Genomic DNA, 26,304 nt, shown 5'->3' on the forward strand with positions numbered 1-26,304 from the left:
TCTAACCACATCATACAAACATCGTCCTTAGCTAACTAAACCGCAACTATTCAGTTTCTCCTCTGGCGTCCCATGACGTCAGTCTCTATCTGGCTTTTTATTCGGCGTAGTGATGCCATTTCCAACAACAGTCGAAGGATTACCGATTACTGATGCTAATTACGATTCCGCAATTGATCTTCTAAAAGAAAAGTTTGCGAAAACAGATGTGCTCATTTACGCTCACATAAATAACATTTTGAACATAAATAACATTTCTGAATGTCTCGAATGATGTTCGCGCCTTTAGAAAATTTTATGATAATATTTCTGTCGAATTAAGATGTTTAAAAAATTTGGGTCAGTCTCTCGAGAATTTATCGAGTGTGTTATGTCCAATAATTCTGAAATCACTTCCCCAAGATATTTTGCTTGAGATTAACAGAATGAGTAATGGAAGTGCGTATTGTAATATTAAAAGCCTGTGCTTGATTATAGCTCAATATTTAGATTCACGCGAAAGGGCGGAAGTCATAAATATGAATTCAGAGCATTCTACAGCGAATAGTGGGCGCCGTCAGTCTGCGTATGCAGTCCAGAAAATAAACGCTTGTCATTTCAGCGATGGAAAGAGCAACAAATTAGAAACGAAAGTTTCTTCTGATTTAGTGTCCACGGGTATTAAAGCAAAATTGTTTAAGGCATGCGTTTTTTGCGGAGATTTTTCTCATTCAAGCCACAAATGTCCTATTGCCCAGAAACTAACGAATGACGAAAAGGTTGAAATACTACGCAAAAATGGCACTTGTTTTAGGTGTTTACAAAATAAGGGTCACATCAGAAAATTTTGTGATTCTAACATTTTTTGCTCCCATTGTCACTCTAAGCATTCTACGATTATGTGTAACAGAGTTAATTCCGAGAGTAAAAAGGGAACGATCAAAACTGTCGAGGAAATTGAAAATAAAATACTTTCAAATCAAAGCAACCGTTATGAAGTTTATTTACAAACTTTGGTCGTAGGGGTGGCTGGGAAAACCTTAAAGGGTTATTTAAGACTGCTAATAGATACCGGAAGTCAGAAGACGTACATAAGTCAATATGCTGCTAAAACGTTGAGATTAGAAAAGATAGGAACTGAAAAAATTAAACATGGGTTAATTGGAGGTGTAGGAGTTTCAGATCATAATCGTTATCAAATAGATTTAACTAGTTTAGATGGAAAGTACAGGTGTAAAATCGAAGCACTAGACCAGAGGAAAATTTGTTCGTCACTACCTAAGATCAAAGACGAAAAGTTGATTAAAGTAATTGAAAAATGGGGAATCCTTATCAGCGACAATCATGAGAATGGAAATCTCTGTCTGTTTGAAGAAATTCCGGAAGAGATTCATATGCTATTAGAAGCGGACACAGCAGCACAATTGTTCACGGAAAAAATTGAACATTTTGCTGGGGATTACCTAGCTTTTGAGACCAAGTTAGGCTGGACTTTAATGGGCAAGATTAAAGAGAATGCGAATACGTCGAGTTCCCTGCCCGTTCTTTCTTTATCCTTACATGTTTCCGATACAAATTTGTCCAATCTTTGGCGTTTAGACACCTTGGGGATTTCCAGTGAGGAAAACAAAACGAAAAGTGTCTTGGAAAAAGAAACCCGAAAACATTTCTTAAAAAGTGTAAAACGAGATAGCTCAGGGAGATATGAAGTAACCTTACCCTTTGTTTTAGATAAATCCATCTTATCCAGTAACCGTACTATGGCAGAAAGACACCTCTTCAAAACCGAAATTAAACTAATTAACACACGCAGAAGAAAAGATACGAAGAAATATTTGATGAGTGGGAAGCGAAGGACATTATTGAGGTAGTAACTGAGGAAAAAGAGGAAGGAGTGCACTACTTGTCACACAGACCCTGTAGTAAAGGAGTCTAGTCAAACTACAAAGATACGGCCTGTTTTCAATGCATTTGCACGTTCTAAGAATTCACCTTCTCTCAATGATTGTTTGAGTAAAGGACCAAATTTAATAGAAATTATTCCACGTATATTGAATCGTTTTCGAAAATATCGCATAGGAGTGTCATCTGACATCGAAAAGGACTTTTGTCAAATCAAAATAGCAGAAAAGGATAGAGATTTTTTAAGGTTTCTACGGTTAGATAATCAACACAAGTTTAAAATTTACAGACATAACCGAGTTGTTTTTGGACTCACATCAAGTCCGCTTCTGCTAGCCGCTACACTTAGTCACCTTTTGACTACAGTCCCAGAAAAGTTTGTAGAAACTTCTAATATTTTGAAAGATTCATTTTACCTCGATAATTCGTTAATTAGCTTAAATCACGTAGATGAAGCCGAAAATTTTGTTCATTGATTTGGCTTCATGGCATTTCAATTTAAGATGTTGGCGATCAAATTTTCGCATTGACATGATCGATGAGATAGAGAACAAGACGAAAGTTGTCTCAGTATTAGGATTAGCATGGGATTTAGGAAAAGATAGTTTGAGTTGCAAGATCGGAGAAACATTTAACTTGAGGGAACCTTTTATCAAAAGAAACGTTTTATCAATTACTCAGAAAATTTTTTATCCCCTTAGCTTTACTGCACCGATAACTGTAATTCCTAAACTAATTTTGCAAGAAACCTGGAACCAGAAGATGATTACAATGAAGATCTTCCTCTTCCCCTAAGTAAGCAGTTTGGGACTTGTTTGAACCAATTGCCTCTGCTATCTCAGATTGAAATTCCTCGTTGGTTAAATATTGATTACGAAAACAAAGATACCGTAGTGCTCCACGTTTCTTCGGACGCTAGTAAAAGAGCCTATGCCACATGTGCATTTTTAGAAGCTGAAACCATCGAAGGTGTAAATTTTCAATTAGTAAGCGCGAGAAGTCGAACAGGCCCAATTATAGAGCTTACGATTCCACGTCTTGAACTTCTCTCCTGTCTGATAGGTGCCAGGCTTGCCAAAACAATTCTATCAGATTTGAAACTTAAGAATTGTAGAACAGTGTTCTGGAGTGATTCTTCTACAGCTTTGGGGTGGATAAGAACGGATCAAGCATGGGGTACGTTTGTTCACAATTGAGTACAAGAAATAAGATCGCTTACCAGAATATCAGACTGGAGACATGTACCTGGAAGTTTAAATCCAGCGGATCTCCCATCGAGAGGATGTAATATTGAGCAATTACAGAAATCGGCATGGTGGGAGGGTCCATCGTGGCTTTACCTACCAGAAGACGAGTGGCTTCATGTAGAAGAAAAGCATGAAGAACTTATAAACAGAGAAAAAAGGAAAACGATTCGGACTCTTCTAGATTATGAAGACAATTTGGACTGGTACTACAAATACTTCTCTTCATATAGAAAAACCGTGAGAATTATAGCTTGCATTTTCAGGTTTTATCACAATTTAAAGAACGAAGATTAAAACCCTAACTCATGATGTCTCATTTGATGAATTCGAGAATGCTGAAAAGGCACTTTGTAGATTGGTAGAGATTAAATTAACCCATTCCCTGCCATGGGCCCCATTTGGGGATCACGAAAATTTGTATCTTGTTCATCCCTAAATTTTAGGTTTTAATTTATTTTTAAAGTCATGTGTCTACATAACAGTCTACTCTTAATGTAGATAGCTAATTTATTAGTTTTATTTGCAAAATAAAATACATATATGACATTTTTTCGAAAAATTTCTTGTAAACAACGCTTTTTCACATATGTCTATTTTCTAAGTGAATATCTGTTAATTTATATTAAAATGAATTATTTTTTCTGACAGAGGTTGTTTGCACATGAGTTCTGAGTAATATAAAATAAAAATTGAGCACATTGTTTACTTCATGCCGTCAGCACCTGTAAAATACAATGATCCCCATTTGGGGCTCACGGTTATTGCAATGTAAAATGATTTATTTATGCTACAATTGAAATTTTCATTTGTTCAGTTATCTGGCGCAATGTTTCCGGAATTTCCAAAAAGGCTGTTACCAACAAAAGTGTGGAATGCTTCCACTGACAAATATAGACTTGATACGGGGGGAAAGAAAAGCGGAGAGTTCCAGAAAGAATGTTTCTAACGAAAATGTTGAATTTGCCCACTAATCATAATAATAGAAACAAGATGTGGGGGTGGAAATAGCAGGTGTTGAGAGCAGGTGATTCTGAAACGCACCTGCTTCTAATTGGGGTGGGACGTCGCCAGTCCTTTTCGTCTATTGGGCAAGATATTTAAAACTTTAGAGCAGATGGACATGAACATTGTGCTGAGAAGTTGTGTCATTTAGTTTTATCCGCAAGATCAACATGGTTGGATTTTGATAAATGTCAGTATTATTATAATTTGTGTTTTTTAAATATTTTTTTATTTCATTTGGATAATCATGAGTAGAAGAAAATTTTCAACGCTAAGAGAGCTTGAAGAATATTGGGACAATGATCTTGATTTGACAGATGATGATGACCCAGGAGGTACTATTGGCATAGTTGAATTACCACCAGATAGAGCGGATGATGTGTCTGATTTAGAAGATATAGATGACAACATTCTGGAAGATACAGTTCCAAACGATGTTCCAGGTTCATTAGAAATTCATGGCGGTAGGTGTAATTAAGAAGTTACTGTTCAAAGAAAAAAGAAACCTAAAAAAGAAAAACCCATATCAAGGTGGAAAAGAGAAAGAGCATCATTCAACATTTCTAGTCAGGGAAAAGAAGAGTGCGAGCAACGTAGAATGACCATGATAGAAAGAGTAAAAGATAAAAGACCAGTAGAAATTTTTGAAATGTTCTTCACAGATGATCTAGTAAATCACATCGTACAGCAAAGTGTATCTTATGCAACTCAAAATAATCGTCACCAATTTACGCTCTCTTCAGACTGCTTCAAAAAATTTTTGGGATTTTTACTGTTAACTGGATATTACTCTTTGCCTCAAGAGCAGATGTATTGGTCAGAAGAAGAAGATATAGATATTGGAATTGTAAGGAAATGTATGTCGAAAAATCGTTATATTGAAATAAAAAGAAATCTACATTTCAGTGACAATACAAATATACCACTAATAAATGGAAACAAAGACAGATTATTTAAAATACGACCAATCTTGGATGAGCTGAATAAAGCATTTATGCAGTTCGGCGTATTTTCGTATAACATATGTATTGATGAACAAATGGTACGTTATTATGGTCATCATTTTCTAAAGCAGTTTATTAGAGGAAAGCCCATTCGCTTTGGGTTCAAGCAATGGGCAATGTGTTGTGGTGTGACCGGATATTGCTATAATGCTGACATCTATGAAGGTAAGCCAAGTAGAATTTCAGAAGAAGATAATTTAGAAGGAGATACTTATGGATTAGGTGTATCAGTAATATTGAATAAGATAGCAACCATAGACAAACCAGAGGAACACTGCTTTTATTTCGATAATTTTTTCACAAGTTTTGATTTGCTGAAAAATCTAAAAGAGAGAAATATACCTGCGACAGGAACGGTGAGATGTAATAGGATGAATAAGTGCCCTATAAAAACAGATAAGGAAATGAAGAAAGAATTTAGAGGGGCTTTTGATTATAGATATGATGAAATAAATGGAATATTTGGTCTTGTTTCGAAAGATAACAGCATTGTTAAAATGTTATCAAATCATTTGGAAGTTTTACCTTTGGGACGTGTGCCGAGATGGTCTAGGGCTGAGAAAAAAAAATATTGATTCCACAACCCAATGCCATTATAAATTACAATAAGAACATGGGAGGTGTTGACAAGCTTGACTGGAATGTACAAAAGTATAGGATAAAAGTTAGAGGCAAAAAATGGTACTTTCCTATTTTCACTAATGCAGTGGATGTGGCTCTAGTTAATGCTCATACAATATATTGTATTGCTAATGGAAAAATGCCGCTATTAAATTTCAGACGAGAGGTTGCACGGTTCTATTTGAATTTACATTCCGTGTCTGACCCGAAAAATTGTGGACGACCATCGTACAGTGTGAGTTCACAGAAGCGCGTACCAGAAGACGTAAGAAAAAATCCTCAAGGACATTATTTAGAAAGAACATTGGACGGAAAACAAAGAAAATGTGCGGTTTGTAAAAAAAATGTTCGGAAACAGTGCGTGAAGTGTGATGTAGGATTACACGTAGAATGTGTTATTCCATGGCACTCTTAAAAAAATTTACAGTTATTTACATGCAATGTACCGTGATCCGCAAATGGGGATTGATTTTTAAATCCATAAAAAACAAATTTTTTTTTCCTGTATTGTAAAATTTAATGTACTACATTGGTTTACATGTAAATACGTAACTATATATTAAAAATATTAAAAAAAAATCTGGCAGTTAATGGGTTAAAATTCCAACATAAAATCTCAGGACAAAAATCAAATTAAATAACAGAAACCTGTTTCCTTGAGGTAGTGAAACAAATTGGTATTGACCTCTCTTCCGATTAAACGGTCGAGAGGCAGGTAGCAGCTATTAAAATACTTCTCACGAAGACTATTAAAATATGAACATTCAATTAAAATGTGATAGACTGAAAAACAAACATTACAAGTTGCACAAATAGGCTCCTTCTCAGCTTTCAGAAGGTAGCTATGTGTCACTCTACTGTGACCAATTCTAAGGCGAGTCAAAAGAACTTCCTCCCTGCAATTGCTAGTAGTATCCCAATGCTCTATTTTAGGGTTCACCCTTCTCAACTTGTTATGAAGTTGAATGTCCCAAAGTTGCTGCCATTTCTTTCGGATCTTCTTTTTTATGACACAACGGATATCTTTAAAAGGGATGAGGCGGCCGGACATTTCAACAGCAGAATTCGCTGTGCTGTCCGCCAGCTCATTGCCCTTTATTCCTGTATGTCCGGGGACCCAGCAGTACAGAAGTTCAAACCCACCACATGTCAATTAATTATTTAACTTGAGAACATCCACTATTACAGGATTCTCAGTGCTAGAAAAGGATTCTAAAGCTTTCAATGCACTGTAGGAGTCCGTATATACAATGAACTTTCGATGGTGTAGCGTTGAGATGTACAAAAGCACATAATATATGGCAGTCAGTTCGGAGGTTAAGACAGAGGAAGTGCCTTCCATGTCGTCACCAATTATAAATGACATGCCAACATGGCAAGGTGACTTAGATCCATCCGTATATATGGGAACATAACTCCTGTAACTATGCCTGTGCTCAGCAAAAATTTGTCTGTAGATGCTCTCATTTGTAGTTGTGGCCCAAACGGAGTGATGGTTCGTAACAGTCAACATAAAGGCTCTGGACAGGAGACGTCCTGAAGGCTCCAGAACAAATCCGTAGAGCCTGATGATGAACAGGGTCCAGTTTTAACAACACTGAAGAACGAGCGGATCCATAAACAGCTGAGCCGTAGTCTAGTCTAGAGCGAACAAGAGCTCTGTAAATGCGAAGCATGGAGCAACGTTCTGCACCCCAGGAGGTGTTCGCAAGGACTTTTAAAATATTTAAAATTTTTGTACACTTTTTTTCTCAAGTTTAGGACATGAGCAAGAAAAGTCAATTTTCGGTCGAACGTCACTCCTAAAAATTTTACTTAAGATGCTACTGGAATCACAGACCCATTAAGGTATAATTCAGGCTCAGGATGGAGACCTCACTTTCTAAAAAATGCACACAGACAGTCTTCTGTTTCGAAAACGTAAATCTTGCCTTTTTGCTCATTCCTGGATCCTGTTCAAAGCGATCTGGAGCTGTCTCTCTACATGTCTCATATCCACACCTCTACAGCTAATTTGTAGATCATCAACATATAAAAAACGTGAAATGGTGGGAGGAAGTTCTTTTAATACAGAATTTATTTTTAGGCTGAACAGAACTACACTAAGCACACAGCCTTGAGGCACAGCCTCTTGCTGTTCAAAAATATCTGAAAAAACAGAGCCAATCCTTACTTGAAAAGTCCTAGTATTCAAGAAATTCTGAATGAAAATTGGCAGGTTGCCGCGCAAGCCACTCTCGTGAAGATCCCGAAGTATACCGTATCTCCATGCCTTATCATAAGCTTTCTCAATATCAAAGAATACCGAGACAAGGTGACTTCTTCTTACAAAAGCTTTTCGAATGGATGTCTCTAAAAGGAGCATATTATCTACGGTAGTTCTCCCCTTTCGAAAACCGCTTTGATAAGGCGATATAATATTATTCTTTCCCACGAAGTAGACTAGGCGGCTCTGTACCATCTTTTCATACAGTTTGCATAGGCAACTCAAAAGGGCAATTGGCCGATAGTTTGAGGGATTTCTCGGATCTTTCCTTGGCTTCGCAATAGGAATGACAACAGCTCTCCTGCATGCACTGGGAAAAGTACGCTCCTTCCACACTCTATTGTAAAGTGTGAGAAGGGCATTCAGTGACTTATAGGACAGATGCTTTAGCATTTCATAATACACGCAATCTAGACCAGGACAAGACCTATGTGTCCGCAACAAAGCTCTCCTTAATTCAACCATAGTAAAGTCTCTATTGTACGGCTTAGATTTGGAAGAGTTGAATGCGATGGGATTTATTTCAGAGTGTTGCTTGATAGAGAGAAATGCAGGTGAATAGTTTCTGCTTGAAGAAACGGCAGCAAATGTCTCACCAATAGTATTTGCAATTTCTTCTATGGAGCTAATCACTCGGCCATCTTTTTTCAGAAAGGAAAGTGAGTGGTCTTTATACATTCCGCATGCTTTTCGAACTCTTTCCCAAACCCGCTTACTAGGCGTAGAGGATGTTATTGAGGACACATATGAAATCCAGGAATCCCTCTGGCTCTGCCTTCTTACTTTTCGTGCATTTGCTTTGGCTCTTTTAAAGGCTATGAGGTTTCGCAGAGTAGGATATCTACGAAAAATACCCCATGCTTTTTTCTGTTTTTTCAGTGCTTCATGACAGTCGCGATTCCACCATGGTTTCGTATATTTAAGCATTTTTCCTGATGTTCTAGGAATCGAAAGCATAGCTGCCTGAATAATAGTATTAGTAACAGCTTCCACAGCGTCATCGATATGCCGATCTTCTACCATTTGATCTCTGAGCTCTGCAATGCAAGAGAAGAGTTCCCAGTCTGCCCTGTCCAGTATAAACCGAGGGAGTATCGACATAGGGTTTGCTCCTCTTCGTGCAAGAGATACAAAAATGGGATAATGATCGCTGTTGTACAAGTCATTTCCGACACTAAAAGTGCAAAATGGCAACAGAGATGGTGAACAGATGGCAAGATCGAGAGCGTGGAAAGTCCTTGAAGGCTCATGGAAGTACGTATCTTGCCCATTATTTAGGAGACAAAGGCTGTGATCTTCGATCATCTGCTCAATTTGTCTTCCTGGCAATTTGTATCTTTGCTACCGCAGAGTGGACTATGGCCGTTAAAATCTCCTATTATGATAAAAGGCTCAGGCAGCTGCTCTATTAGATTATTTAAATCTTGCTGATAAATGTGCTCATTTGGAGGCAAATACAAAGAAACAAATGAAACAACAATATCAAAATTTATTTGAGTAGCGACAACTTGGAGGGATGTCGTCAAAGGAAGTACATTTGAGGGATAATCCAGTGAGGAGAGGAGACCTACTCCTCCACTGGCACGCTCACCTGCAAGGTTATCCTTCCTGACGAAAGAAAACCTCCGAAGTTTTGCATGGTGTTCTGGTTTCAGATTTTTTTCCTGTATAGCTAGGCACACAGGATGATACGCATTTATAATAGATTTGATATCAAGCAAATTTCGGTGGAAACCGCGACAGTTCCATGACATGAGGGTGGCCATTATGAATGGTTTTTGTTTTTTCTGTGCTGTTCTTTTGTTTTTCGTGGAAGTAGATGCCTGGGAACTTCTAGACCCTCTTCTACTTCCATAAAGTCTGAATCCGCAGATTCAGAAATCATCTCATCAAGAGAGCTATTGCTGCGAGTTCTACTTTTATTGGATATTTTATGTGTAGTAATTTTTGGCTTACTTTGAATAACTGTTTCTTTCTTTTGTACTATATGGGTCGCATTTTCTTTTTTCTTGTTGGATATAGACGGTTGGGGTTTATTTGGTAGGGTCTGTGTGCCTATTAATGTTTGGGTGGCGACTGTACGAGATGATTTTACAGCACTGGCGTATCATGTATTTGGTAGAAGCTGTGTGCTCTGGACTAATCTTCTGGCTTCGGCATATGAGATGTTCCTCGTAACCTTTTCAGTCTGCACTTCTTTTTCCAATTTCCATTTTGGGCAGAGGCGTCAAAATGCTGGGTGCTCACCCTTGCAATTTATACAAAGAGGCGCAGCGGTACAATTTTCAGAATCATGGCCAATCTGTGAGCATCGGGCGCATGTGAGGTTGCCACGACAAGACGTCTTAGAATGGCCGAAACGCTGGCATTGGAAACATCGCATAGGGTTTGGAATATAAGGTCTTACAGGAATATTTAGATATCCGGCCTTAATATTCTTAGGCAGATCAGGCGTGTTGAAGGTAAGGATCACGTGTTTCGTGTCTATCAACTTACCTTCCTTACGCATCTTGATCCGCCTTAAACCGCAGACATTTTGGTCGGATAGCTCAGAAGCGATCTCTTCTTCAGAAACATACAGAAGGTCGAATTCTGAGATTACACCCCGACAACAGTTATGTGGTGTTACAGTGACATTCGCTTGCCCAAGTTTAGTTATCTGAAGTAAAGAAGCAGACTGGGTGGCTGAGTTTGTATCAATAAGCAAGTCTCCGGAGTGGAGACGCTTTATATTTCTCGGCTCACCAATACAAGATAGGATATATTTGTTTATTACGAAAGGAGACATCTTATGTATATCGCCAGAAGGACTAGAGATGACTAGGAAACGGGGACTATTGTTATGATTTTTTTATTTGAATCTGTACGTAATTTTTTTGCAGTAGACTTTTCAGAACTAGGTTGAGTGACTGGTTTAGCAGTAGACGTTTCAGAACTAGGTTGAGTGACTGGTTTAGCAGTAGATGTTTCAGAACTAGGTTGAGTGACTGGTTTAGCAGTAGAAGTTTCAGAACTAGGTTGAGTGACTGGTTTAGCAGTAGAAGTTCCAGAACTAGGTTGAGTTACAGGAGTGACAGGAGTTACCTCGAAATCTTTTATTAAGTAGATATGAGAAGCCATAGTGAAAGAATAAAGATTCGGGTCCGACGGCCCCGCCCACCACGGGAACACAGATTCCTGTGTTAGGGCTAGCCGGACCTATACGGAAACTGAAGCCCCACAGTCGGCTTTCCCGAAAGCAGGTACTCCCGAGAGCTTGACCCCAAGCCACTGACACAAGGACTAGTGACCAACCGATTGACACCCGTGAGGAGGACTAAGGTGCCTCCCGTTTAGCTGAAGCAGAGGCCAAAGTAGTGTGTTGGGGACAGTATCTCGCCCCTCAACTACCAGGACCCTCCTTTCCAGCGACACGGGTCTCCACGCACGGCAAATACGTGGGCAGTTTTCTCGCCACTCGAGAACTAGAGACAAGGTCTGTTCCAGTCTCTCGTGACCAGCCCCAAACTCCGTAGAGAGAAACCACGAGGGAGAAGGGAAGGGAAAAAGTACCAGCCAAGAGGAGAGGAGACGGAAAAGAGAATAGATCACTGGGGCTCCAGGATCGTGACACCCGTCTCACCAAGAAAATGATCCCCTGAAGGGCTAGGGTACCTCGGGATTGCCACACCCGTACTCACAAAAGTGAGCCCCCTGAGGGAGGTTTATTAGTAGATGTTTCAGAACTAGGTTGAGTGACTGGTTTAGTAGTAGACGTTTCAGAACTAGGTTGAGAGACTGGAATGACTTCAAAATCTTTTCTTAAATAAATATGTGAATTTACCATATTGAAAATAGAAAAGATTCGGGTCCGACGGCCCCGCCCACCAAGGGAACACAGATTCCTGTGTTAGGGCTAGCCGGACCTATACGCAAACTGAAGCCCCAAAGTCGGCTTTCCCGAAAGCAGGTACTCCCGAGAGCTTGACCCCAAGCCACTGACACAAGGACTAGTGATCAGCCGATTGCCACCCGTGAGGACAACTAAGGTGCCTCCCGTTTAGCTGAAGGAGAGGCCAAAGCAGTGTGTTGGGGACAGTACCTCGCCCCTCAACTTCCAAGACCCTCCTTTCGAGCGACACGGGTCTCCACGCACGGCAAGCACGTGGACAGTTTTCTCGCCATTCGAAAACTAGAGACAAGGGCTGCTCGAGTCTCTCGTGACGAGCCCCAAACTCCGTAGAGAGAACCCACGAGGGAGAAGGGAAGGGAAAAAGTTCCAGCCAAGAGGAGAGAGACGGAAAAGAGGATAGATCACTGGGGCCCCAGGATCGTGACACCCGTCTCACCAAGAAGATGATCCCCTGAAGGGCTAGGGTACCTCGGGATTGCCACACCCGTACTCACAAAAGTAAGCCCCCTGAGGGCAAATTAGATAAAAGACTTTAGATATTAAAGAAATCGAAGGCTTTTTTCTAAGTAGTAAAGGAACTGTTACTCTATTCTTATCTTTGAGGTTGGATTCATGATTGTAAAAATAGTTGATGTTAATAAAAACTATAATTTTAGCAACTGTCTAACTGCCTACTTTATTAAAGAACTGGAGGATCATATCTCACTTTCAAATGAAATAAGTTTAAATGAAATGTAGCAAAAATGTGTAGAATGTAATAGGCCATACAAGGAAGGCATGTGGTGTCCACATCATATTTTTTGAATTAAGACGGTTTAAAATATCGGCAAATACACAGTATATATATATACATACATATAGATTTAAGATGTTTAGGTATAGTTTAATATATTTTAACACCTTAATGTGTAATTTTGTGCGGACGCGTCGGGAAATTGGAACAGAGAATTGAGACTATTAAAATTTCCAGACACTTTGTCTAAATTTAAAATATTTTTGTAGCGAAAAAGTTTCAATTGTCTGTTTCGGCGAAACGCGTAATGGGGTAGCTTGATTCGACGTTCAAATAAATTAAATTTCCCTTGAAAAGCCAGTTTGGAAGTCGAGTTGAGCTAATTTACCATTTTCCGCTTACTTTTTTATCTGATTCTGTTTTTTTAATGTTTTACATGTTTAATGGTTTGATTTTCATATGTATTAATTTTTTTAAAACCTTTTGAACTTTTTGGAGCAGCAGCTCTTGGTAACTTTTAGGCGAGCTTACTACATTTTTTTTATATTTTACTTATTTTGCAGCATATTGCGCAAGATGTTTTCTAGACCAAAATTAGTTTTTCAAAATTGTAATTACTACCTTGCTTATATATATACATATATGTGGGAAATGATAACGTCCAATGCTGAATGAGAATTGCCCGTTATGACGTCATCAGTATACCATCACAGCCCAGCGCAGTAAGAATCATCCCAGACAGCGCTGAGACCTGGTCGAGAGTGGAGGGTAGACGTGAGCAGACGGCTCACACGTCTTCAAGAGTTTATGAACTTTAATTGTGCTTTCGATGTTATGCCTTTACATCATTATGTTAATCCTGCATACCGTTAACTTCATCTTTATATACTTTTATTTCTTTCTATTAAATAAACCATTTAAATATTACTTCGTGCTCTCATACTGTGAATCAAGTCCAATTCTACAAAAAAATATGGCGCCCAACGTGGGGCCTCGAATTCCAAAATGTTCGAGTAGTAGAACTGTGCTTTGAACTGTGAACTGAGCGAACTGTTGTCACAAGTTATTCGATTTATTGGATTACTCGTATAAAGTGTGGATTACCCAATTGACGACGATCATCTGTCGGGTGAGTACAAAACTTTCTTTCCAATATGAAGTTAGTAGAAATTCCAGAATTGGAAGCAGCTTTAAAGAACAGTAAAAGTTCTGAAATCAAAAGTTTGCATAAGCTTATTTTTAATACTGATGGAGATCGAAATAACCGGAAAAGATTACGTGAATTTTCTGGCTTTATATTTAAACCAGATTCTGAAGAATTTAATAAGAAAATAGATGCAGTGCAGAATAGTTTTACTTTGAATGAGTTAATTAAAATTTGCAATGTACTGTGCATAAATTCAGAAGGTTTAAAAACGGAAGTAGTAACCCGAATTGTCTCTTTCCTATGTGATTTATCTGTATTATTTGAAAATATTTTGCATGAAGAAAATAGTGATATTGAAGATGAAACTATTAATAAAATTTCTGAAGTAATGCTTGATGAGAGAGACAATCCTGGTTTTAACGAATCTCAAGTAAACAACACTATGCAGCTTCCAATTCAAGATCATTTTAAACCTCATCTTAGTTTTTCTGATATTGAAAGTATTGTTAATCCTTTTTCTGGTAATGCATATGAAAATGTTGACAAATGGATTGATGAATTTGAAGATGTTATAAATTTTTTGAAATTAAGTGATATGCATAAATTAGTTTTTGCTAAAAGATCATTAAAAGGTAAAGCGAAACTATTTATTCAGAGTGAACCTAAAGTTAATGACTGGTGTAAGTTAAAAAAGCTTTTGAAATCTGAATATGGTAAAGCTTTTAATTCTGCTGAGTTGCATGAAATGTTATGTAAACGTAAATTAATGCCTAATGAATCTTTAGATGAGTATTTTTTGAAAATGAAAGAAATGTGTTCGCGAGGTAACATTGAAGATGCTTCATTAATTAAATATGTTATTGATGGTATTCCCGATTCTGTGGTTAGGAAAACTATACTGTATGGTTGCGAAACAATATCTGAATTTAAACAAAGGCTTAAAATTTATGATAAGATGAGATCGGACAATGATAAGTTTAAAAATCCGAAACCGAAAGTAGACACTCAAGTTAAAGATAGAAGTAAGCTTTCGTCATCAAACCGAAATCAATCTAACGTTAATAAGGTCAAATGTTTTAATTGCCAGGAATTAGGGCATTATTCTAAGCATTGTGTAAACAAATCAAAGGGTGTAAAATGTATAAAATGTAAGAAGTTCGGGCATTATTCAACTGACTGCCCAGATCAGACCCCCGAGAAACAAGCAGCTTTATTACAACGAATTTCCGACAAAAATAGAATTATGAAGACTGTAGAAATAAATAATCATTTAGTTGATAGTTTGGTTGACACTGGTTCAGATGTAACGATATGCAGCGTAGAGTTACACAAGCAGATTGGTTCTCCTAATTTAAATTGTAGCGATATCACATTAAACGGAATTGAATCAAAGCAAACGTACCCCATCGGCTTTTTCATTTCTGATATTTCAATTGATAGTTTTTCACTGCGTACGAAAATTTATGTTGTTAAGTCTTTATGTAATCAAATTGTATTAGGTTTGGATATATTGAATCAGTTTAACTTCTCTTTTACCGAGAATGGCCTTCAAATAATTTCTCATCGGAATAAAAGTAATGTAAACTTGATAACTGCTCAGTCATCTCGAAATTCTAACGTTCGTTGCGTTATGGGAAATTTGAATATTGCTGTGTCATTGAAGAATGTTTATGATCTTTCTCAATCGTCTGGCGTCTCCGTTAATCTAAACAAAAACCCCGAAAGCGGAAGTGGCTTGAAAATTAATTACCTTTCACATCTGGTGAATGCTATTTCTGTCAACGAGATTGATTTATCGCATATTTCAAATGCAGAACATAAAGAAAGACTGTGTAATTTAATTAATTCGTACCAACCACGGAAAAATAGACAATCTGACTTCAAGATGCAAATAAATTTATGCGATGATACTCCTGTCTGTCAAAATAGAAGATACATGTCTTTCACGGAACAAAAAATTGTTGACGACCAAATTAAGGAATGGTTGAAAGAGGGCATAATAAAGCCTAGCAATTCTGATTATTCGGCGCCTATTGTTTTGTGTAACAAGCGTAATAACTCGAAACGTTTATGCGTGGACTATCGGAAATTAAATAAGAAGATTATTAAAGACAAATTTCCACTGCCTTTAATTCCGGAAGTACTTGATCGCTTAGAACAGTCAAAAGTTTTCACGACACTAGATTTGAAAAATGGCTTTTTCCATGTAGACATAGACGAAAATTGCACCAAATATACCGCATTTGTAACACATAATGGTATCTACGAATTTCTTAAAGCTCCTTTTGGTTTATGTATTAGTCCAAATGTTTTTCAAAGGTATATTTATTCAATATTTCGTGACTTGCTAAATGAAGGTGTACTAATTATTTATATGGATGATATAGTCATACCGGCTAATGATGAAGTTGAATGTTTAGACAAATTAGAAAGAGTATTCAAAACTGTTTCGGAATATGGGTTACAAATAAATTTCAAAAAGTGCCAATTCTTAAAACGTAAAATTGAATTTTTGGGACATGTAATTGAAAACGGAACTATTCGACCATCACCTTCCAAAACTGTTGCTGTTCGAAAATTTCCACAACCGCGTAACTGTAAACAACTACAAAGCTTTTTAGGACTAACGGGATATTTTCGTAAATTCATTCCTCAGTATGCTAAAATAGCTAAACCTCTTAGTGACTTGCTTAGAAAAGGTATTGGTTTTAAGTTCGATTCCGAACAAGAGGAAGCTTTTTGCAGATTAAAATAAATTCTCTCTCAGGCACCTGTTCTACACATATTTAGGCAAGGATATCCATTAGAACTTCATACTGATGCTAGTAGTCAAGGCTTTGGTGCGGTATTACTCCAATTGTCTGATGATGGTAATTATCACCCAATCCAGTATATGAGTAAGAAGACTTCACCGCAGCAAGAGAAACTCTGTACTTACGAATTAGAAGCCCTTGCAGTAATAGAAGCTCTGAAGAAATTTCGAAACTATTTGTTAGGGACTAAATTCAAAATTGTAACTGATTGTAGCGCTTTTCAGAAAACTTTAGATAAGAAAGATTTAACTCCTAAAATTGCGAGATGGGCAATGTTTATTGAAGAATTCGATTACGAAATTGTACATCGTTCAGGAAGCCAAATGAAACATGCTGATGCTTTAAGTAGAAATGCTTTAATTTTAACATCATACACATCCGATGTAACTGAGAAGATTCGGTTAGCTCAACAACAGAATGAAGATGAACATGTGAAACTGATCAAGAATTTAGTTGAGAAGGGAGAAGAAAATGGATTCTTCGTGAGAAATGATATTTTGTACAAATTTGAAAATGGTAAAGATCTTCTAGTAATGCCAGAATCCTTACAGAATGAAATCATACAGAAGGTACATAAAAAAGGTCACTTTGCTGTAGATAAAACTGTGAATGCTGTAGAGCAAGAATTCTATATTCCCAGACTGAAATGTAAAGTTGAAAAAGTAATTGCTAACTGTATAGAATGTATACTGTACAACAAGAAGCAAGGAAAAGCAGAAGGATTTCTTCATCCTGTACCAAAAGAAAACGTTCCTTTGAGTACGTATCATATCGACTTTATTGGACCTTTTCCATCGACGAACAAGAGATACCAACACATTCTAACTGTTGTCGACGCTTTTACGAAATTTACTTGGTTCTATCCAGTGAAATCACCAACTACACAAGAAGTTATTTCAAAATTGAAGCAACAACAGACTGTATTTGGAAATCCAGCCAGAATCATTTCAGATCGAGGTAGTGCCTTTACATCGAAAGAATTTTCAGCGTATTGTACTGAAGAAGGAATAGAACATGTCAAAATTACTACCGGTATTCCAAGAGGTAACGGACAAATTGAGCGAATTCATAGAATTTTGATTCCTGTTTTGTCAAAATTATCACATGAAGATTCAACGAAATGGTTTAAATACGTTCCAGATGTTCAGAGAATAATTAACAGTACGACTACGAGAAGTACGAAATATTCACCGTTTGAGCTTCTCATAGGCACGAAAATGAAGAATAAAGAAGATTTGAGAATTAGTGAAACATTGAATGAAGAATATCTAAAACAATTGATGCAAGAACGTGACGAAATGAGAGAAGATGCGAAAAACAACATTTTCAGGATTCAAGAAGAGAATCGAAAACAATTCAACAAGAAACGTAAGAAACCGAAACTATACAAGATTGGCGACTTGGTAGCCATTCAGAGAACTCAATATGGGACTGGTTTGAAACTACGACCTAAATTTCATGGACCGTATAAAATCATAGCTGTAAGATCAAATGACAGATATGAAGTCGAGAAAGTAGGATGCCATGAAGGACCAAATTTGACATCTACTGCGGCTGACCATATGAAGCCATGGTCAAATTGATTTAATGCTTGTATCAGCTCAAAGCCTAAGGACCTGATACTCTTTTTTCTTTCTTTCTTTTTTTTTTTTTTTTATTATCTTTGGAGGTACATGATAGTGATGTCCATTCAACAGACATCGAGGACGATGCCTCTTCAGGCTGGCCGAAGCTGTGGGAAATCATAACGTGCAATGCTGAATGAGAATTGCCCGTTATGACGTCATCAGTATACCATCACAGCCCAGCGCAGTAAGAATCATCCCAGACAGCGCTGAGACCTGGTCGAGAGTGGAGGGCAGACGTGAGCAGACGGCTCACACGTCTTCAAGAGTTTATGAACTTTAATTGTGCTTTCGATGTTATGCCTTTACATCATTATGTTAATCCTGCATACCGTTAACTTCATCTTTATATACTTTTCTTTATATACTTTTATTTCTTTCTATTAAATAAACCATTTAAATATTACTTCGTGCTCTCATGCTGTGAATCAAGTCAAATTCTACACACATATATATATATATATATATATATATTGGAAGAAGAGCTGTTTAAAAACCCGTCAAATGGGAGAATTAAGACTTAGATGCCAGTGTATCCGATATTACGAATATTATCTTCTGCTACGAGGTTGGAATCTAGCATAATGTACATGAATCGAATATGGGACAGACCGCGAGTGTAGAATATTTTCTTATACAATATATATAGAGTATTTTTACACGGTTTTCTGAGGAACCAATCTACCGTGTAAAAAGAGGATTTTGAAATAAAATTGAAACTATGAAATATTTTCAATATTTGTTTCAGTTTTATCAATATGTGTTGTTTTGGAAACATTAAATAATAAGACACCTACTCTCCTTACCATTTTATGTCCGACATTTTATTGACGCTGATTTAAACTGACAGCAGCTGAAGGCGTTTCATTATTTGATGTTTTTGCAATAAGGTACCTAAATTCATTAAATCGGAGAAAATAGGACAATTCCTTGGTTGCATTTTTTTTCTGGACTATTCTATATTTGTTCCTTCAAATATATGTTATCCCAAGTAGTACACGACGTTGCAAATTGATCCGAGAGGTTGCAAAGTGGTTGTAGTAACTTTTACGACGCTGCGAAAACGCAAAATATTTGCCGTTGCATCTTTGCATTTTGTCGACGTCGCTGAAACGTCTTGATAGGACCGCTTTTAAACGTGGTCGTTTTAGCATTTTTTTTAAGTACATCAGCATTATTTTTAGAATAAAAAGAGACTAAATCTGTCCTTTCAAGAATCTGAAGTCCGAATAAGATTTACTTTGCAATGTTTCATTGCAATCAATGCATCAATAAAATCATCAATAAATAAATCGTTTGCAATCAATAAAAAATATTTAGTGTTCTGATTGCAGTGTTATTTTGGTATCTATTCTTCCAAACATCGTGTAATTCGCGTTTTTTTAAATATTGCCGTTATGCGTGTTTATTAGATTATCTCAATAAATGAATGTTGGAAATTAGGTTTTATTTTTTATTAAATTTAAGTGTATTCTATTTTCTTCGCTTACTTTTTATGTGCTTGTGATAACAAAGAAATTCATAATAAATAGAAACAAAAGGTTTCATCGTGTGCTATTTAACGAAGAGCTTACTTTAACGTACTTAGCTTACTCTCGTATACTATATTATTTCAATTACATCTGTACAATAACAAAAAGGGCGGAGGAATATGTTACGTTATCAACTTTAGTTGTTGAAAACAATAAAAGTCATATAGGCGTAAACTTGGAGAATGATGTAGATGAATCACGACAGTTAGTCTTTAATCTAGGATTAAACAGTTTGCATGCAGATCAAACTTTTGTTTGACGTTAAGTGAACTGATGATCTGATACATCTTCTGGAAAAAGGATCAATGGAAAGTCAAGTGAAAACACAATCATGTTGCAGTTAAAATCCTTTTATTTTTTATGTACTCTTTTATATATGTTCTATTCAACAACTGCAAACGTCGATAATTATTTACACATTGTTAAAATTGTTACTTTCGCCATAACAGCAGATTCCATTATAAATCTTGCTTGCTGTTGCACTATATATCTTGCGCTTAAGATTTGCGTTTTAGTTTAAATCTATCAAAACATTTGTGGTGGTTTATAACTCTAAGACTTGTTAACTCTGAAACAGCTGAATAATTGTAAGTTTTAAATTATTTTGAGCTTAAACCATTTACCGATGTTAATATACTGCACATGATATGAAGGAAGCCAACATCGATTGACGTTGCAAAGCAAGTAGTAAGAATCTTGCTCACGAACAACTCCACGTAAAAATGAGAAATTTTTTCATATATTTAATTCATTATAAAACATTAACTTTCTGTACTTCAGGAAAAGTTCTAGGGTGGATTAAGAGATGATGTTTTCAGTGAACTTCAGTGTTCAGCGATTGGCGGAAAAAAAAAAAAAAAAAAAAAAAAGGATTAAACTTTGAAATGGCAGCCACTGTAACTGATTTATTTGAATAACGATAATATAGTTTACCAAAACCTCCTTAGTAGCTATTTCAGAAGGAAACAAACGAGGGAATAAATTCCATGAGTGAGATAGCATATCGTTATTATTAACCATCCAAATTCACAATTTTACATTTATATTTCCAAACGATAAAGATTGCGTTGCCTAACAACGCTGATTTTATATCAGCTGATGGAAAATGATAAGAATTACTAAAAATATAGCAGGGAATAATTCAAATTTACAGTGGCTTAGAAATGGAAGTACGAAGTGTGTTCGTTACCGGAGCTAACAGAGGTATTGGCTTAGAATTTGTTAGGCAGTTGGTGGCTCTTCCCAAAGCACCCCGCTATGTATTTGCTACGTACAGGAACAAAGATTCACTTCAGGTACAATTTTTAAAATCACCAGATGAGTATGAAATTTTCTAAAAATCTTGCTTATTATTTAGGATCACTGCATAAGCGGTATGTTCTTTAACGTTACACAGTATTCTAGGAATGAAATTTGTGTTTCTTAAATTACCTCTAAATTTGTTCAATTCTAGGAAAGAGCAAACATAGTAAATTAAAGTATTATTTGTAAAATGAGCTAATGTTGAAGAGTTTTCAATAAATGAACACTTACCATTTTATTAATGCATTACAATAGTTATATAATTTTAAAAACTTGTTCTCAAATGTGAAAATAATGTTTTCCCTTACTTTTATTTTGTCACCTATTTAGCATATTTATCACGAAAGATAATTTGATTTTGAATTTTTTTCACTAAAAGAACGCACCATATTATGACAGCTGTTAAATTTGACTGAACCCTCTCTAGACAACTGTCCACGGTTCTAGAAGATTTTGGTATTCTGTCAGGTTGATATTTGAAACCGGTACTGAAGTACGGTAATTAGAAAAATATCACTCTTAATTTATTTCTTCTTAGAAATACTAGTCATATCCACAGGTGGTCATCATGAGAGGATTCATTGTATATTTACCGCGCTTTATACATTCGCTACTTCTTACGTATCTACACTTTATCTGTTTACGTATCTGCTTATTACGTCTTACTCATCGGCTTACTGCCGTTGAGTAATCGATGAGAACGGTTGATTCTTACAAAGGTTCAGCGGATAACGGATGGCCTATTGCTGCTAATCTCAACAGTTTCTTCTAGATTTGGTTATATTTATTAGGCATTCTCTTCGATGCGATGAGAGAAAAGTGAACTTTTAGTTCAGTGCACCTTGTTATCGATCATGCCACGCTTATAATATTCAGTCGGAAGCAATATAAATAGATACATAGACGTCAAAGTGTCGTGAAATTTTAAAAACTGGATTCGGAAGGGGGATATATTCGGTTATGTTAATATTTTATTAACTGCGAACGATTTCAGATCATTCTGAATTAGAAGAGTGCCTTTTAAAAGAAAAGGACTCGTATTCACGTTACACATAGAGAAAAACCATAAAAAGGTTTTGCAACTGGTTTATTCTATCATCAGGTTTAAAAATTTGGATAAACTATTACTGTTATTTATTTTACATTTTAGAAAACCGGTGGGGTTAGTAAAAAGTAAAAGCTTAGTACTAGATCCTACGCATTAAAAAGTGAAAGAAAGACATGCTAGCTAAATGTTTAATATTAGATAGGAACTCCAGTTCTCGAAATTTGGATTTTAGTTTCCGAGTTAGCTACGTCATAAGCGTTACGCAAGCTTTGTGACATAGAATGATCTAGAAATGACTCAGTCCAGAAAAGTTATTACAATTTTTTAGAATAGGGGGGGGTGGAATTAAGGAATATTGCTAGTTTAAATTATAATTTTGAAATTTACATATGTTTTATTAAGATTTAAAAGATATTTTTATCTTAGGAGATTTACAATTTTTTTTATGTCCTTAAAAAAGCCCAATACTTGCGTTAAAGCTGCTAAGTAATAAAATAATTTATTTATTAGAAATGTTATTGTATATTATCCCCTAGAAAAAGAAAGGATATTAGGAAACTTACTCTAAAAAAAAAATATTGATTGACGAAATTCAACTTGCGTTTTTCATGTCTCGAAAGTGCGACTTAGGATATGTATTAGATTTATATATAGCGTTCTTCTAATATAGGTATTTTGACACAAAATCGGACTTTTTCTGAAATGAGATGCCAATTTTTCCATTTTTCGATTTTACGACTCAAATTATGCCAAACTGCCATGTTTTGTAAAAATCACACGAATAGTTTTTGAAACATTAGCTCCTCAATGTTAAATTAATTTGGTATATATTTATTAATCTGTATTTTTTTTATTCAACTTATTTGATTCTTCCTTTCACATTTCGAAATTTAGCTTCATTCCAAATAAGATTCGCCAATTTTTATGATTTACTTTCAAAATTTGTATTTTTAAATAATTTTTTCGAAATAATTTTGAATTACAGTCTATAAAAGTTTTACCATCATCTTACAGAAGATGTGTTTTTAAGCATACCTTCAAAAAAATTAAGAGCTTTTTTTACTCAAATTTTTTGAAGATATGCATGAATTTATATATTGGCGCGTTTTGAAATTTGGCATATTTGTTGAAAGTGATTATAACATTAAATGCGGTTTAGGCGCTTTATTAAAATTATTTGAAAGTAGTAACGATGTGACTTTTTTCCCCCTCACGCACAATGTAAAAAGGAAAATAGGTTGCCATATATTAAGAAGTTCGTCAAGTGAGTTTTTCTTGGTGCAAACTGAAAATATGCGCCAAGATAAATTTTTGAATTTCTCCGTAAATTTCGCACCAAATTTTACAAAATGTAATATTTAAACATAATTTGTGTTGTAGAATCGAAATATGGAAAAAAAAATGGCAAGTCCTTTCAGAAAAGTCCGATTTCGTGCCAAAATATCTATATTAGAGCAGTGCTATATATAAATATAATACACAGGGTGTTTCTAAATGAATATCGGGATTTTAGCGCTTTGTAGTATTTATTACGTAAAACTTAAAATTATAATTAATACGTAAAATGAAAGAGCAACTTAAACAGTTATACCTACAAGCTTACAAGTATTAAATGAGAGCACCTTTTGTCAGATGACGCACATCCCGTCGATAGCCCAATTCTTTCCAAACACTGATTTAGTATTTGTGGTGTATCGTTGATTAGTGTTTGAGGCGTCTCTATCAATTGGTGAAATAGCCATAGTTGTAGAGCATCAAGACAGAAAGTACCAGTTACAGCGGCTTCTCCAAAGAGTGAGTGAGTGAGTGAGTGATTATGGCGCAAAACCAGAGATGATTATGACGCGCCAAACAAAAGATGAGATGATTACAATTGATGACATTAAAATTCAATAAATAAAAACAAGTAGATAAATGTACCAAATCCAGAGGATGAAGTCATATAAACACAGGTTAAAAGCACATATTAAAATTCAAGAGACAGTCTTCAAAACAAATTACATTTGGTAATAAAAGCCAATATCTTTTAAATAATAAAATAAATTAGAATTGACCTCTCTTCCAATTAAACGGTCGAGAGGTAAGTCACAGCTATTAAAATATTTCTGGCGAAGACTATTAAAACATGGACACTCAATTAAAATATGACGAACAGATAAACAAACATTACAGTTAAAAGAAACAGGCTCATTTTCAGCTTTTAAAAGGTAGTTATGTGTCACTCTAGTGTGACCAATTCTGAGGCGAGTCAAAAGAACTTCCTCCTTACGATTTTTGGTTAATTCCCAGTGCTCAATTCTAGGTTTTACATGTCTTAATTTATTTTGAAGCTGAACATCCCAAAGTTGTTGCCATTTTTTTCGGATCTTTTGTTTCACAACACAACAAATGTCTGCAAAAGGGATGAGACGACTGGACAGTTCAACAGCACATTTTGCTGTGATATCTGCCAGCTCATTCCCTTTTATTCCCACATGCCCGGGAACCCAGCAGTACAGGATATCATACCCACGATTCGTTAAGTTTATATGTATTTTGAGAATATCCACTATTACTGGATTTTGAGTATTAGGAAAAGCTTCTATTGATTTAAGAGCACTATACGAATCTGTATAAATTATAAACTTTTTGTAGCAGAGCCTTGAGATGTATAAAAGACTATAATATATCGCAGTTAATTCGGATGTTAAGACAGAGAAAGCATTGTGCAAGCGTCTGCCCTCCATGTGGTCTTTAATTACATATGCCATCCCCACATGATCTTTTGACTTGGACCCATCTGTATAAACTGGAAGATAACTGCTATATTTGTTCCTGTGCTCAGCGAAGAGTTGTCTGTAAATAATCTTGTTAGTGCTTGCCTTCACATGATACTTAAAAACATCAAGAAGCTGAATCCGTGCATTTTCCCAAGGTGGGATTTCAAAATTCTGTACTGCTTGGGGGTGCATATCAGAGAGGGAAAGTTCCTCAATGACAGGGCGAACTCTTAAAAGAAATGTAGGAACACAAGATGGACGTGTTTCAAATAACGCGTTACTCACATCATCAAGTAAGCACAGCTTATTGGGATGTTCAGGTTGGGATAGTATATTAAAATATTGTAAAAGGGACAATTGCTCACGCCTCAGATAAAGTGATGGTTCATTACAGTCAACATACAGGCTCTGGACAGGAGAAGTCCTGAAGGCTCCTGAACATATCCTCAAACCTTGATGGTGAACAGGATCCAGTTTTAACAAAACAGATGACCGAGCGGATCCATAAACAACTGAGCCATAGTCCAGTCTAGAGCGGATAAGCGCTCTGTAAATGCGAAGCATGGAGCAACGCTCTGCACCCCAGGAGGTGTTCGCCAACACTTTTAACATATTTAGTGTTTTGAGACACTTCTTTCTCAGGTTTAAAACATGAGAAAGGAAAGTCAATTTCTGGTCGAACGTTACTCCTAAAAATTTTACTTCGGGCGCAACTGGAATAATTGTACCATTTAGATATAACTCAGGTTCAGGATGGAGACCTCGCTTCCTACAAAAGTGCACGCACACAGTTTTCTGTTTCGAAAAAGTAAATCCCTGTTTGTCTGACCATTCTTGGATCTTATTCAGAGCCATCTGCAATTGCCTCTCTATGTATCTCATGTCTGCTCCTCGACAGCTAATCTGTAAATCATCTACATATAGTGATCCTAAGATGGTGTGAAGTTCTTTTAATACAGAATTTATTTTTAAACTGAACAGCGTTACACTAAGCACACAGCCTTGAGGCACACCCTCTTCCTGTTGAAAAACATCCGAAAAAACAGAGCCAATCCTTACTTGAAAAGTTCTAGCGTTCAAGAAATTCTGTATGAAAATTGGTAGGTTGCCGCGCAAGCCACTCTCGTGAAGATCCCGGAGTATACCGTATCTCCATGCCATATCATAAGCTTTCTCAATGTCGAAGAATATTGAGACAAGGTGACTTCTTCTGACAAAGGCTTTTCGAATAGATGTCTCTAATAGAAGCATATTGTCTACGGTCGTTCTCCCCTGTCGAAAACCGCTCTGATAAGGCGATATAATATTATTCTTTTCCAAGAAGTAGACTAGGCGGCTGTTTACCATCTTTTCAAACAGTTTGCAAACACAACTGGTAAGGGCAATTGGCCGATAGTTCGAGGGATTCCTCGGGTCTTTCCCTGGCTTCGCA

The 26,304-nt window shown here is 36.3% G+C and overlaps 2 protein-coding genes across 3 annotated transcripts in view; one reads left to right on the plus strand and one right to left on the minus strand.

The window, feature by feature from the left end:
* Nucleotides 1–26,304, minus strand: part of LOC118202111 (calcium-binding protein E63-1-like) — a 710,926-nt gene that overhangs the window by 495,930 nt on the left and 188,692 nt on the right. The gene's annotated exons all lie outside the window — the stretch shown is intronic.
* Nucleotides 20,927–26,304, plus strand: part of LOC118199139 (uncharacterized) — a 74,986-nt gene continuing 69,608 nt past the window's right edge. Inside the window, exon 1 of the mRNA XM_085822911.1 lies at nt 20,927–21,058. Within this exon, the coding sequence (XP_085679037.1) occupies nt 20,927–21,058 (132 nt within the window). The remainder of the gene's footprint in view (nt 21,059–26,304) is intronic.

This window comes from Stegodyphus dumicola, chromosome 8 (genome assembly GCF_044657685.1).
Source record: "Stegodyphus dumicola isolate Sdum_Otavi_A_Nest chromosome 8, ASM4465768v1".
Taxonomy (NCBI): domain Eukaryota; kingdom Metazoa; phylum Arthropoda; class Arachnida; order Araneae; family Eresidae; genus Stegodyphus; species Stegodyphus dumicola.